This window comes from Giraffa tippelskirchi, chromosome 7 (genome assembly GCF_054371585.1).
Source record: "Giraffa tippelskirchi isolate mGirTip1 chromosome 7, T2T-mGirTip1v1.2.pri, whole genome shotgun sequence".
Taxonomy (NCBI): Eukaryota; Metazoa; Chordata; class Mammalia; order Artiodactyla; family Giraffidae; genus Giraffa; species Giraffa tippelskirchi.
The window spans coordinates 124,327,294-124,343,045 of NC_137281.1; the positions used below are offsets into that span (position 1 = coordinate 124,327,294).

Genomic DNA, 15,752 nt, shown 5'->3' on the forward strand with positions numbered 1-15,752 from the left:
TTCCATCTAAACACTTTAATATAAACATATAGGAGTCTCACTAAGGTGGGTAAGTTTCCCAAACATCAGTCTGGAAGGACAACACCCTCCCACCAAAAAGAAATTAAAAGCAGTAACTTTCTGACTTGTCTCAAGCCCTCTCACCAGCCATAAACACCATAACTGTCCCCTTAGACTCTTAGGGAAGGGGTTATTAGAAGTCATCTACAAGATTTCACTAAGTTCCTGTATTTCAAGTAACTTTTCCATTTCAACTCACAGACACTTTATCACTTCAGATACAGTCACTCTTTCCCAGGTTTATTTTGGGAGTGACTCCACATTAGTTAGGACTATAGAATACTTGACAACTTCCAACCCTCCCACGATGGACGAACACTATTTCATCTTATGAGAACTTATTTTCCATATGCCCTTTGCACTTCCCTGCAAGGACTCACAGACTCTGATTCTTAGGTCTCCATAAAGTAGCTTTCTTTCCCCCTAAGCATTACCCTCTATTTCTCATCCCGGTAGCCCAAGAGGCCCTTGGCAGCAGCGACGGACATAAGTTACTATTTCCATCTGATTGCATTGCTAGGAATTACTGAGTTCCCCCATGAGGCCACTTGTACCCATTGCCTGATGGCTCCAAAGATGACAGCCAATCTCTGAAATAATTTCATGCTATTAAGATACAAATTTATTATCACTGAAGAAATTATATATTTGACTCAAAATTCAGGCTAAACGGAAGAATTAGATTATTACTATCATCCTGCACAGATTTTATTATTAATTTGTTCATTTGAAATTTAATAATTCTAGGCAGGTCAAATAAATTATTTAAAATTGTATTCTGCCCTCAGACACAAATCCAACATATCTTGAGGCATTCAATTACTCATCATATATAGCTTCTTCAGAAGTCAAGATGATGTCTGGCAAATACTTGTGGGGGAAAAAAGCGTCACTGATCATCAGCTATCAGACACCAATTATTGATTATTTTAAGCCATTAGTTGTTTAAATTATAATAATGATAGATAATATTCAAATTAAGCTTCTGATGTGATCATGGAAAAAAAGAGGCTGATCAATTTCTCAGTAACAGATCCATAAAAGGTCAACTCAGGGATCTGTGGAGATTGCTGATATTTAATATATTTTACCCCACAAGAAGGCAACTGCTTTTAAAGCACACATCTCTGCCCATCTCCACAGTAATATGTAACTTAATAAAGAGCCACAGCTCCCCAGCTGCCCATTGTCTGGGTAGAGTTGTTTATCTTTCTTTAGCAAGCTCTGCAGAAAGAAGAGCAGTTTTCCAAAACTTAGATGAACAGTCTGGGCTTACAAAATAGCATTTTGGTTTTCTCACAGTAGCAATTTTAGGCGACACTAGTGCTTGGCTAGAAAGCTGAACACAAGTAATAAGCAACCATTCACATAACCACCGGGTGGACATTATGATGGAGCCAACTTTTATGTTCAACATCTCCATTGTAAAACCAGTTTGGCATTTGGTTTTGTAAAAGTAGAAGGCATTTAGTGCGGGGAGGGGTGGGGGGAGTGGGGGTGCTGATGTGGATTTCTTGCTGTGCTCAGCATTGAGCAGTAGGCTGAATTAGTTACATTCAGATGCAGGTTGTGATGAAGAAAAGAAGTTAAAGGAGTACCCCCCAAAAGACAGATTTGCCAAACGCAGGGCAGATGGAGCTCCAAATAGGAGAACGGCGGCAAAGGGAGTGCAAATCAACCAGGGCAGCATTACTCAGCCCTTCCATTGTCTCTTGGAAGTTCTTGCCCTGAAAATAACAGGTCAGGTGTTCAAGAACTGTTTGCTTCTCAAAAAGATTTACACAAATTTAAAGTTCATTTTGATGATGTACATTGTTTGAGGACACAGCACTATATCCATTTTAAACAGTTTGCTCTCTTTCTTTACATGGTGGCTCAGAGGGTAAAGCGTCTGCCTGCAATGAGGAAGACTTGGGTTTGATTCCTGGGTCGGGAAAATCCCCTGGAGAAGGAAATGGCAACCCACTCCAGTATTCTTGCCTGGAGAATCCCATGGGCAGAGAAGCCTGGTAGGCTACAGTCCATGGGGTTGCAAACAGTAGGACACGACTGAGTGACTTCACTTATCACTTATCTTTGTACATGGGATACCCCCTGCAGTTATTAATATAAACAACACAGAACTGCAGGCTAAGAACAGGCAATATGAGTGAATTCAAACTCATAGAAACACACTCAGCTTTTAATTTCTTTTCTATATATAAAATTCCAGCATTTGATTCTTTCGTATTTTTCCTATTAATGTGATAGATTATAAGTATATTTGTAATGTCCATTATCCTTTATTTTCAATGCATTACAAATCCTAATCCATACAATTTATTAGTGGATTAAAATTATACTTAATATGTACCCCTGGCCATTTAATTTTTAACAGACTTCTATAAGGAAATCAACACCTTTCTCTTTGTATTATAAGAATTAGAATTGTAACTAGGTCAATAGATCAGTTCTTCACTGAAATGATGGGAAACTGAATTTGACTTTTGATCTTCTCTGGCCTGGTAAGAAGTCATGTCTTCTGCTCGCCACTCCAGTATTCTTGGGCTTCCCTTGTAGCTCAGCTGGTAAAGAATCTGCCTGCAATGCAGGAGACCTGGGTTCAATCCCTGGGTTGGGAAGATCCCCTGGAAAACGGAAAGGCTACCCACTCCAGTATTCTGGCCTGGAGAATTTCATGGAATGTATAGTCCATTGGGTCGCAAAGAGACAGACACGACTGAGTGACTTTCACTTCACCTCTGCTCGCCAGCCAGTTAAAGTAACTAAGATATGCACCAATATTATAATTCAGTGGGCATGTGGGGTAAAAAATTAAAATAAGTAATTTTCTTCGAAGACAATAGGAATAGAGAAGGTATATTCAAGAGGGGGAGATGGAGACTTTGAGAAAACAGAAACATAAAAGTGGAAGAGGAATGTGAGGGAAGGAACAGGAACAGGAGAGAAAGGACAAGTCAACATGAGGCTCCATGGTTGACAAGTGGACACCAGAAAAGCTCTCCACTCAGGGTTTTAGGTTATTCCACATCTACACCACTATTTCTTTTCCTCTGCCCTCTGATTTATACTTCTGCTGCTCCGAGCTGCCTCCCGACCCATCTTTCTGGAGTCAGGTGATTTTGGCCTTTACAGCATCTATAATACCTAGAGACTTCTTGTCGCTCAGATGTTAGACTCCTAGCACAGGTAGTCAGCTTTCTCAGACATCTCCTAAGGAGCAATACTGACAAAATACAGTTAAGAAATAAGCAGAACTCTGCTTCGGGGGCTCAGATCTGGTCCCACATGTAGGTTCCTGGAGCACTGAGATGTCAGGATATATAAGGCATCTAGCACAAAGGTGAAGACATCTATATTTTGCCCCTGCTGCTCCTCCCCCTTCAGTTCAGTTCAGTCACTCAGTCATGTCTGACTCTTTGAAACCCCATGGACTGCAGCACAACAGGCTTCCCTGCACATCACCAACTCTCGAAGCTTGCTCAAACTCATGCCCATCAGGAGTCAGTGATGCCATCCAACCATCTCATCCTCTATCATCCCCTTCTCCTGCCTTCAATCTTTCACAGCATCAGGGTCTTTTCAAATGAGTCAGTTCTTTGCATCAGGTGGCCAAAGTATTGGAGTTTCAGCTTCAACATCAGTCCTTCCAATGAATATTCAGGATTGATTTCCTATAGGATTGACTGGTTTGATCTCCTTGCAGTCCAAGGGACTCTCAAGAGTCTTCTCCAACACCACAGTTCAAAAGCATCAATTCTTCGGTGCTCAGCTTTCTTTATGGTCCAACTCTCACATCCATCCACAACTACTGGAAAAACCATAGCTTTGACTACATGGACCTTTGGCAAAGTAATGTCTCTGCTTTTTAATATGTTGTCTAGGTTGGTCATAGCTTTTCTTCCAAGGAGCAAGCATCTTTTAATTTCATGGCTGCAGTCATCATTTGCAGTGATTTTGGAGCCCCCCAAAAATAAAGTCTGTCATTGTTTCCCCATCTATTTGCCATGATCTTAGTTTTCTGAATGTTGAGTTTTAAGCCAACTTTTTCACTCTCCTCTTTCACTTTCAACAGAGGTTTTTTAGTTCCTCTTTGCTTTCTGCCATAAGGGTGGTGTCATCTGCATATCTGAGGTTATTGATATTTCTGCCTGCAATCTTGATTCCAGCTTGTGCTTCGTCCAGCCCAGCATTTTGCGTGATGTATTCTGCATATAGGTTAAATAAGTAGGGTGACAATATACAGCCTTGACATACTCCTTTCCCAATTTGGAACCAGTCTGTTGGTCCATGTCCAGTTCTAACTGTTGCTTCTTGACCTGCATACAAATTCCTCAAGAGCCAGGTAAGGTGGTCTGGTATTCCCAGAAGAATCTTTTGAAGAATTTTCCACAGTTTGTTGTGATCCACACAGTCCTGCACAATAATCCTAAACCTTGGATAGGCTGAGAGTTCTCACTAATCATACAGGAAACCCTCAGTGATACAGTGTCCCTAATACATAGTGCATGCGTGTGTGCTTCAGTTGCTTCAGTCATGTCTGACTCTTTGTGACTCCATCGACTGTAACCCGCCAGGCTCCTATCCATGGGATTCTCCAGGCAAGAATACTGGCGTGTGTTGCCATGCCCTCCTCCCGGGGATCTTCCCGACCCAGGGATCCAACCCACAGCTCCTGCATTGCAGGTGGATTCCTTACCACTGACCCACCAGAGGAAGCCCCTAATACATAGTGAAGGCAGCCAAATCAAGCTTTAACATCTACTGACGATCAGCCTTTGCAGATGACTCACAGACATAGAAGAAAAGGAGAGTTCTGCCTTAAGAAGCCAAGGAGTGGGAACTAGAACAGTATGAGTCCAGTAGGGATAAGGAGGCACTGATTCACCAGCTCACATTTATCTTGTCCACAGAAGAGAGGACCATTGCCATTCTTGCTGTCTAGAAGGTTCCTCCAACAGAAGGGAGGAGATTTGGCCCTCACTCCAAGAATGAGCTCCCTCACCATTTTCTGCTTGGTTCTTTTCCCTCTCATAGTTGTGAGGAAGGGTAAACAGAGACAAGCTGACTTCTTTCCACCAGCCCCCTACCACTTCTTCCCGGGATTTCTTCCATGAGCCAATTTCCTAATTCTAGTCCCATTTCTTCCCTCCCAAAAGAATGTTGCAGTCCCTTACATTAATACCCTTCTTATTTATTCTGGAATACAAGGGAGCAGCTACCTATTCTTAACATTGAAAAACAGTGAATGTCTGGAGCTACAGTGAATGTTTTCCTTTTTATTTGCTAATCTTCAGCATTTTTTGCCTTAGTACATCACCAAAATAAGGTTGATTTCTGCCTGCTAATCTTCACATCTGCTGTGGTTCAGCTTGTAGCTATTACACAGACAGCAAGTTATTTACTGCTGAATGGATTCATGCCATGACCCTCCTCATGGTTATGCCTAAGAACTCCAATGAAATGAGAGACACTGATTATTTGCCTTCATTCCAATAAAAGATTAGCTCTTTCATTTAGATCTTTTGTTCAAAAGTCAAGGAAACTTATATAATACAGAAAACACAGGTTTTGATAATTTTTTTTAAAAAAGCCATAACTATGAAATAGAACCTGGAACTCATTAGAAAGCACCATGGATAATAATAGTTCAATAAGTTAGTGTTAATTAAATAGCAATATTTAGTCACAGGTTGGGAAATACACAAATTTTAACTTATCATATATAGAAACCTCATAATGTTCTTAGCAACTGTACCAAATACTATTCATTTAGTGCGTGGACAGGTCTGATAGAGAAATGAGGTAGGATAACACTGTTTTTTATCCCTTTCTTCCTTTCTCATCCTCTGAGAGGGAGCTTTCTTCTCACTTCCAGGACTCCAGTATCCAAAGCCATTCGGTTCTCTCTTCCCTCAAAAGAGGAACTCTCTGAAGAGATGGTGATCACAGTCATGTGCGAAAGTTAATGTATGCCATTGTGTTGCTTCAAATGTGGAGTAAATTTGCATTTCAGGGTATCTATAGTTTCCAACCATGTTTCTTTTAAGAAACATGTAAGAGCTGGAAAACAAGTGGAGGAAGAGCAGGAGCAGAGGCTTCCTGGCCTATAGAATTCCCACTCTCCATGTGACAACCTGCTACAGTTACAACTGCAGCTAAAATGACATCTCAGAGACACTTGGATCTTATGGGCACCATGAAGCCAGTACAGCAGCTGATTGATTCACCCCTTCATTCTCATCAGTGTCCTGGACAGTGCAGTGCATAAAGCTAGTTTTTAACACTGAGGTTGAAGGTGATGATGAAGCCCTCTGAGGACTGGGCAGGGAAATAAAAGCTGAGATAGATTTCATGCTTGTGTGTTCTCAGTAGAATTACTGCTCCATGATCTAAGTTTGGCATTCATTGACCTTGTCATCAAGGAACTGGAAGTTAGGAATTAAAGTCATGTTTCTTGTGACACACAATCTGGATGCTATTTCTTTCCTCGAGCCTGAAAATGACCCTGGCCAGTCCTATGATTATCGACTAGAATTAGCAGCGGAGGATGTCCTAGTGAAAACATAGCTCGGGTGGTAAGAGGATAACATTTATAAGTATCCTGGAGGGAGTTGCTGGAGTTTTAGGGGCAAAGTTTAATGTGGCTATTTCTTTCCCTTTTGAAACCCGAGGCCACAAAATAAACAATTCTGTAGTTTTATTAAAACACTAAATACATGGTGATTTTCCACTGACATTTACCTAATCAGGGGAAAAAGTGTACCAAAGGGGCTCAGAGGCCCCTGCAGATTTGTGCTTTGTAAGCTGTAGCATCAGCAAACATTTGCAGCAGAAGTAAGGAGGTGAGCTAAACAGGGAGCTTTCAGGTCATGTGTATTTTGAGGCTAACTAAATATGGAGTGGGTTTTGCTTTGCATCTATTTCTTCAAGTCCAGCTCTATCTTTGCAAATAAAAAGAAAGAAGCAATTTCAATGTGCTTCTATCCATCTGTTCAACCATGCAAAATTTTTGAATTTCTTAGTAGAGGGTATCCCAAAGCAGATATGTCAGATCTCCTGCTTGTCTGAGGATCAGGGAAGGCCTGGGAGTGTTACCAACTCAATGATTTGGGGTCTCAGCCTGACTTTGATGAAAGAGTACAGTTATGAAGCCAGAGACTGGATGCTAACTGAGCAAGAGTTCTAAAATCAAAATTACTGAGGCCAGTGCTTTCAACAAGTTAAATCAGTGAGTGAAGAGCTGAGGAATGGAGATATGGAATTGCTACAGGCAGATAAAATATACTACAGCAGGTGCCAGCTTAGGGATCAGGACAATGTGGGCTTGAATATTGACTCCAACACTTAACAGTTGTATAGCCTTATGCACATTACACAGTCTCACTAAGCTTCCATCTCCTCATCTATAACTGGAGGAAAGTATTACTGCCTACCTCACAGGACTTGTCACTATTGATAAAACGTTTCTAAAGCACTCCAACACAGGGCCTGATAAGCAATTATGTACTTCATAAATATTATCTATGATGATGATCATCACCAAACCCAAAATAGAGTGAGAAGCAGCAAAAGAGCTTGAAGTGAGAGGGCCTCGAGCATCTTCCTCCAAACGCTTAGGACGTCCAAATGCTTTTAATGGCTCACCATTTACATGGTAATTAGTTCAGTGTAGTAGACAAGAGTCATCATGTTGCTCTGCACCACAGGGGAAGGGAACCCATCCCTCTGAAGTAGCATCATAGGTACCTAAAGATCCCAAACATAGAGATCGTCTTTCTTCAACTCTTCCTGAGGTTCTGGCATTCACATCACTTTCAGCAGGGTTTTCTTTAAAAAAGTATATTATTTCATTGATTTGGGGTAGGATCCTTATTAAGGGAAGACAGTAGCAAACATTCAAGATTTCTTAAACATGGTTAGCAGATACAACAAACTTCTCTGCCTATGAACAAGACATGGAGATAGGAGTTAAGTGTCTGTCATCATTACTTGGCAGAAAGCTGCCCTTTGAGGGCAGCTGTGTGATGAATTAGCATATGATGAAAAGAAAAAAGTCTCCAGGATGTAATCCTAGGCTTGAGGAAATACATGGATACTGGCTGTCTTGAATTATAGCCCTACAGGTACAGTAGATGGGAGACCATACTGATTAGAGGTGCCGTTGGCCAACTGCAATATTTGTCCATCCATTGTTTCATTTGGCGCTCGACTCAGTGAACAGATCCTGCCCGGTGGGCACTAACTGGCATCAAGTTGCATCCAAAGTACTGCTGTCTGTATCAAAGTCTTCACAAAGCTGCACTAAGTCACATCACTCCCTTTGCTGCCTCCTGCACTATCCCCCATTCTTTCCTCTCCATGAACTCAATACTCTTTGTATAATCATCACTACCTTTTAATTTATGAGATTATTGCCCCATTTTTCTTAACTCAAGGCTGCCAAGCCCTCATTCATCATTCATTTTCCACTTAATCTATTTATGAAAGACCAACAGATTTTTCTAAGTATTAGAGAGTGAAGGAGTGAAACCTTGAGAATGAATTGCTTGCCCTTTACCAGAAGACGGAGTCAAACTGAGTAGCTTTCCTAGCTTTCCTCTAACTGGCTGTATAATAATCTGAGGCAAGTTACATAACACATGTGTGCCTTAGTTTCCTCATCTGTAAAATGGAGATAATAAAAAACCTCTCTCATAGGCTGATAAGTGAGTCAACCCAATGCAATATGCTTAAAACAGTATCTGATATACAAGCATTCACTTAATGCAGGCTATTTTCATACTTATTTCGTAGTAGGTGGCTCCTGAAAGGATGCAAACATTTACTACATTGTATGGAGCTTTTCTAGTCAGAATCATAGTACCTCATTATTTCAAAATTTTCCTTTTGGTAGGAATTTCCTTTATTCTTATGGCAATATTGTATATTTTAGCAGGAGCTGGTAATCCAACACAATTCTAATGTACTAACCTTTTATGTGTACCATAAAATACATCAGTGATTACTATAATGATCAGTAAGTCTAAAACATGAACCACATTTCATCAAAATCGGTATCTTATGGCACAAAGAAAAAAGAATAATTACTTTTGAATTTCAATAGGAGGATTTAAACCACGATAACATATTGGGATTCAAATTTTCACTCTAAGCCCAACAGAGTAGATGAAACATCAGCAATAAGGGAAAGATATGAAGGGCAATTTTCTAAAATGTTTTTTCTTTTATAAACTATTATTGTCTTTTTTCCCCCGGAAAATTTTGATTCACTGTAAAAGTGTCAGATAATTCAAAGAAGCTGCTTCAAAACTATCTGAGCTCTAGATTTGATGCAACTTTTAGAAATGTTTTTATTGAATTAGAACATACATACAAAAAATGCACAAATCATAGGTATGTGATTGGATTAACTTTCACTAGCTGAACACTCCCCTGTCATCAGCTCTATCTCATGAAACAGAACATGACTAGTACCCCAAAATCCCTGGGACCCTTTTCATTTTCTGTCCTCTGAAAACAATTACTACCTTAATTTTTGACACTGTCCATTAGTTCTGCCTACTTTTGAACTTACATAAATGGAACCAGAGGATATATTTTCTGGCTTCTCTCATTCTACATGGTTTATGACATAAATGTGTATACATAGCCCCCAAGTTATTAATACCTTTAGATTAATTCAGTGATATAACTCTCCTGCTAAGAACACACAGATCATTTGGGATGTTCAGTGTGATCCCAAAGGGTCCACAGGGACCAAGAGGCATCTCTAACAGAGACTGCATCTTTCTCCAGGGGCAATATGGAGAGAAATGTTAAATGCTGAAAAGTAGCAGAAAGTTAAAGATTTTTGATCAGATGAATCTGGGCTCCAATTATTGCTTTGCTCCTCTGCTATGAACTTTGAGCTTCAAGTTATATTACTGTAAAAATGAAAATGGAAAGGTCTGGCAATTAATGCAAGGATCAGGGTGGCATTTTTGAAACTCCTACTTGGTGACTAAAATATAGTGTAGTAAAGAACTGGCCATGGGTGTTCACACACACACACACACACACACACACACACACGCCTCTGCAAAAAAGAAAAAGATACCCAAAAGGGTAGTCCGGGTGTATCAAATGGATATGTCAGTGGTCGGATAAACCTACTTGCTTGCCTTAACAACAGTGTTGGAGAGTCAGAATTATGAACAATTACATGACTAGCAGACTTAAAACTTTCTGAACACCAGATAATGAAGCTGCCTCCATCTCCTCCCCCAGTTTCCTCGTTAACTTGCCGCATGGTCAGCTGCTCAGAGCTTATCAAAGCTGGGGAAACTGGCACAGTGGTTTGCCATACCTTAGAGGTCACTGTTGCAATGGTTTTAGGGGTATGAACACTGATACCTAAAAAAAAAAAGAAAGAAAGAAATTTTAAGTGCATCTTTAGAAAGAGATCTGAAAGGCTGGTAAAAGGCTTGTGTCTCTACTATTTTTTGTTGGGCCCAAACATTATGTTCTAGTCACACACCAAATGTTGTTATGAAAAGAAAAAGGGAGCTTTAAGCTACAGGGGGCCCTTGGTCTCTCTCAGAAGTGTCCTCATCTTGTCAAAGCTAAAACTGAGAGCTTTTGACAATGAGCCAAAGCTTGTCATCAGAAAAACAGAAAGGCTTGCTCCAACATTATTTAATTAAAATGTCAAAGAGATGACTGTGTTGCCAGCTTAAATACAGGGATTGTAGTATTACTTAACGAAGAAGCCAATGGTATTAATCCATCTCTTTCTCTCTCTCCCTTTCTCTCTCTCTTACTCTGTATGTGGATGTATAAGGGTAAGGGGAAAGTAGTCATAATGGCAAAATCCCAGACTAAGGGTTCTCCTTTCCAGAAATTTCCTTTGAAATAGTTCAAACTGACTTTTGCTGTAATTTAGGGGGAAAAAAACTATGGTAAAACAATGAACAGTAAACAGCTCATATGTCCCATAGTTGAGTATGCTAGAAGGCAGCAGAACTTCAAAAAAGTGGTTATTTGATGTGAGAAGGAAAAATACTTGAGATATACCTGATTTTCTTCGATTTTTAGGGCTGTTAATAGCAAGTATATATTCAGATGACCTGAGCTTTGCTGTCCACCCAAACTAAACTAGTTATGTATAACATAGAGTAGGATTAAGGAGAAAATCTGGGCTGTGGGTTCCATGAAATTAACAATAATAATAATTAATAATAATTAAAGGAAGAGAAATATGGGGAGGGTAAGAGCAGGAAGAGAAGTAGCAGCAGAATAGGAAGATTCATCAATAGTTATTGTGAATTAGTAACTAACAGACACTCTGGCAAATGAATTACATCACACATTTTTTCATGTAAAACTCACACCAACTCTAAAGCACATGCTATCATGAATCCCCTTCAAGAGCTAATTAAACTGATTTATACAGGGATTAAATAACTATGAGGGATGCCCCATGCATTCGCATTTCAGAGTCCATGCTCTTACTACTGTGTTGCCTCCATAGGCAAAGTGTTAGTCGCTCAGTTGTGTCCTACTGTTTGTGACCCCATGGACTGTAGCCTGCGAGGCTCCTCTGCCTACAGGATTTTCCAGACAAGAATACTAGGGTAGGTTGCCATTTCCTGCTCCAGGGGATCTTCCTGACCCAGGGGTTGAACCTGGGTCGCCTGCATTGCAGGCTGACTCTTTACCATCTGAACTACCAGGGAAGCCCTACAGACAGAGTCTTAATTGGCTATCATTTTTTTCTGATTGGAGCTTAACCGGCCAAGCACTCAGTATTGAATTCACTTACTGATACAATTTTATCTTAGATGCCCAACAGCTGAATAAGGGTCCTTTGGTGATCTGTCCTTACCCCACCTTTCCAACTGTATCTTTCATTACACCTTTTCTTGCCTGTATCTACTGTCTGCATCATTTTCTAGTACTAAACAATTTCTTGCCTCCACAAGCTGCACACTTGTTATGTCTTTTTACATAAATCTTTCCCTGTTTGAAATACTTTATTCAGTCTATGTCTACTCACTCCTCAAGACCACAGTCTATTGTCATTTCCTCTGTGAAGTCTCCCTTGATTCCTTCAAGAGAGTCAACTCTCTTCTCTGTTTCACAACAGCACTACGTACATACCACAAATAGAGTCTTAGGGCATCCAGTGCAATTTTTCTGTCGTTACATATCTGTCTTTGTCACAGTCCTTTTTGATGGGCAGGGACTGAACCATCATCTCTGTATTCTTACCCTGTAATATTGAATAGATTATTGCTTCTGTCCTTATAGAACAGATATATACAGACCTGTCAAATATGACCATGCAGATTTTTAGCTGTAGAACTCCAGAGGGTGCCACCCATAAAAATTATAAATATGAGCGGCTCTTCTGGAGTCATGCAGTGCACCCTTGAACAATTGAACACAACTGCCTAGGCTCAACAATAAAATATTTAAAAAATATGAATGCATATGCCACAAGTGGACTAAAAGTTGTAGTTCATGACTATATATGAATAACTGATATCAGAGTGACAGGGTTTTGACCATTAGTCCAAACCTTCTGCCATTTGTAATCAGTTATATCCCAGTTTGAATAAAATGTTGGTACTATAAGGAGGGTAGTCAGCTCATAACTGACCCAGGTCATACATCTTCTCTTGATATGGGTACTCAGTCACTCAGTCATGTCCAACTGTTTGAAACCTTTTGGACTGTATCCACCAGGTTCCTCTGTCCATGGGATTTTTCAGGCAAGACTACTGGAGTGGGTTGCCATTTCCTCCTCCAGGGGATCTTATCGACCCAGGGATTGAACACGAGTCTCCTGAGTCTCCTGCATTGCAGGCAGATTCTTTACTATTGAGTCATTGTCATACTCATATCTAAATGAAACATGCTCCAGAAAAATCTTGGTGGATTCTGTTTCTAATACTATGTCTAAATTTGTTCAAGCCTGGGCAGGTTAATTTTATCATAAATAAATGGACACTAGACCCAGTCAAGAGATTAGATGCTGATGCTTGACACAGATTGCTAGTAGAGGAAGAGATATTCACAGATGCTATATTGCGAGGGTTGAGTTCTTTGGGCTCTAGTGGGGTTATCTACTCGCAGGAGTCCCTGGACACAGTTGCAAGTGCAGAGGGATGAAGATTAGTCACACTTCAACAAGAAAAACATCAAACCCCAAAAAAGAGCTAATATCCTAAGCAAAGAAGAAGTCCATTCTAACAGCATGCAATGTATACATAAAATTGGCTTTCCTGTCTTAACTTGGCTTACACAGGCTGTCATCGTAAGGCCTGATGATCAGCAGTTTGTTCATTTTGCTAGAGTCCATTCCTAATGAAGGGTCTGTCTGTGGGGTGCCCCCTTGGAGCCTTTTAGAACCTGCCAGGCCAGCTGAAGGGTTAATGATTGGTGGCTGCTTTTAATTTCCTCTGGCTTCGGTTTTGTTATCTTACTGCTTGCCATCTCTTAGATGCTTGTACTTGATGGATTCTGTGGAGATAAAGATAAGGGTAATTTCTTGCCTACGATGCTTTTCTTTTGATCTTTTGTGGTTTTATTCTTGCACTTTGGAGTGTGGCACTCCTACTGTGCAGCCAGATGTGCCCAGAGCCTACTTGAGATGCAGCCCTGAGCACACAGACCAGGGCAAGACTGTTCTGAGATGGCCAGGATCGTCTGTGTTCTGAACCCAGGTACAAGATGGGGAAGGCAGTGGGGGGGAAGGAGGGGACTGGAAGTAGGAGTGAGGTTTAAGGCAGGAAGTCACTGTGTAACAGGAGGAGCAAGAGGGAGGCCCTGATGTGGAAGGATGTCCTGCTGCCTGCTCTACTTTCAGTGTTAAGAAACTAAGTAACATATTTCAGGGACTTGAATACATTTTTTGTTGGTTACACAGAAAACAAATTACAGCTACTGTATAAAATTCGACATTTGCAGTGCAGGGCTATAAATAATGGTAATTATGCTGCTCCTTCCCCAGCAACTTACATGCTGACCCTGAGCAGGCCCCTGGAGCTAGCTTATTTGAACTAAAAATCCCCTTTAGACCTTTTCTTCTCTGGTCTCTCACATCTTTCCAGTGACTGAACAGTTGTGTAGGCTGTGGTCATTTTGAAGTCGAGATAACATAATACAGTTGGGTTCCTGTCGCCCACGGATTCAGTCACAATTGGTTTTGACCTACAGCTCCAAACATATGAAAATATTCCACACCTACCCAGCCAGGACTTAAGAAATTTTTGGTTCAAAACAAGTGTAATTAAATAAAGCAGCTAAGCAGTGGGGGTGGGGGGCATAGGTGACACAGTGAACAAGTGCCATCACCCAACCCAACTCCCAACTCTTTACTGGGAATTAATGTCTTAATTTTGTAGCCTTCTTGCTTAGGGTAGGTGTGCCCTCCACTTTTTGACTGAATGCTGTCTTTCTCACAGATTTCATCTGAAGCAAATTCACTCAACTTTCCTTTTACAAATATTCTGTTATTTGCTTTGTACTCTAGGTCTTGTTTTATTTTTCTGGTAAGTGGGGACGGGGCCAGCTTCATAGGATGTCACCTGTGCCTCCTTCAGAAGGGTCCCATGATTGGTTTAATGCTTCATGGTTTAATGTCAATATCTTAAAATGCTTGATTTTTTTTTTTTTTTTTAAAAAGAGACAAAACAAGTCATTTACCCAGTGCTAAAGGGGGACATTTATTCCCCAACCCTATTCCACTTTGGAAGTGAAAGTGAAAGTCACTCAGTGAAAGTGAAGTCTGACTCTTTGAGACTCCATGGACTGTATAGTCCGTGGAATTCTCCAGGCCAGAATACTGGAGTGGGTAGCCTTTCCATTCTCCAGGGAATCTACCCAACCCAGGGATTGAACCGGGGTCTCCTGCATTGCAGGCAGATTCTTTACCAACTGAGCTATAAGGGAAGCCCCACTTTGGAAGGTGAACTCAAATTCACAGATCCCATGAGACATACTTTGTGCCAGGCTCATAATAGGTATTTAATGGGGATTCAATTTTAGGGGCATGTTCTGAGTAGTAGTTAAGAATCCATACTCTGAAGCCAAATGCTTAAGTTCAAATTTCAGATGCCACCACTTACTGACATTTACTAGCTCTATGGTCTTGAACAGATCACCTATTTGTTCCTACTTCATCAAGTTTTTGTGAGGATAAACTGAGTAAACACATATAAAAGTTCATACAACAACTTCTGATAATGTAGTAAGTAAATGCTATTTATCAGTTGCTATTATGACCATTACTACCACTATTTTTTGGAGATCTTTTTCTGTTGAATTTGATCCAGGTATTGAAAGGCAGCAATGTTCAGAAGGTTTCCTAAAGAAGTCACTCTGTGTCAGCAGGCTCCCAAGGACTTGGTCACTGAACTGAGAAAGCTTGCATATTTCCCAAAGAGCAAATGAGCAGCATGAGGTCATCACCTCTGAAAATTCCCATTGGACCTAATTCAAGAAACTTGGCCAGCTCTCTCAGCTAGGCCTCCAGCACGGAGGGGGCTCATCTCCAACTGGTCAAATTGTCTGTGTACTGGGAACAGCAGCCCAGAGGCCTGCAGCTGCCCCCTCCCTTGTCCTTCCTCTGGTCAGCCCCTATGGGGAATTCATTATGGTTGGCCACAGCCACTGCTCTTCTCTACAAACTGGTGGTTAGGAGGCTC

The 15,752-nt window shown here is 40.8% G+C and overlaps 1 protein-coding gene across 1 annotated transcript in view; it reads right to left on the reverse strand.

Annotated features, from left to right (window-relative positions):
• Positions 1-15,752, reverse strand: part of LOC145513846 (uncharacterized) — a 449,854-nt gene that overhangs the window by 254,283 nt on the left and 179,819 nt on the right. Inside the window, exon 4 of the mRNA XM_081510793.1 lies at positions 10,409-10,455. Within this exon, the coding sequence (XP_081366919.1) occupies positions 10,409-10,455 (47 nt within the window). The remainder of the gene's footprint in view (positions 1-10,408; positions 10,456-15,752) is intronic.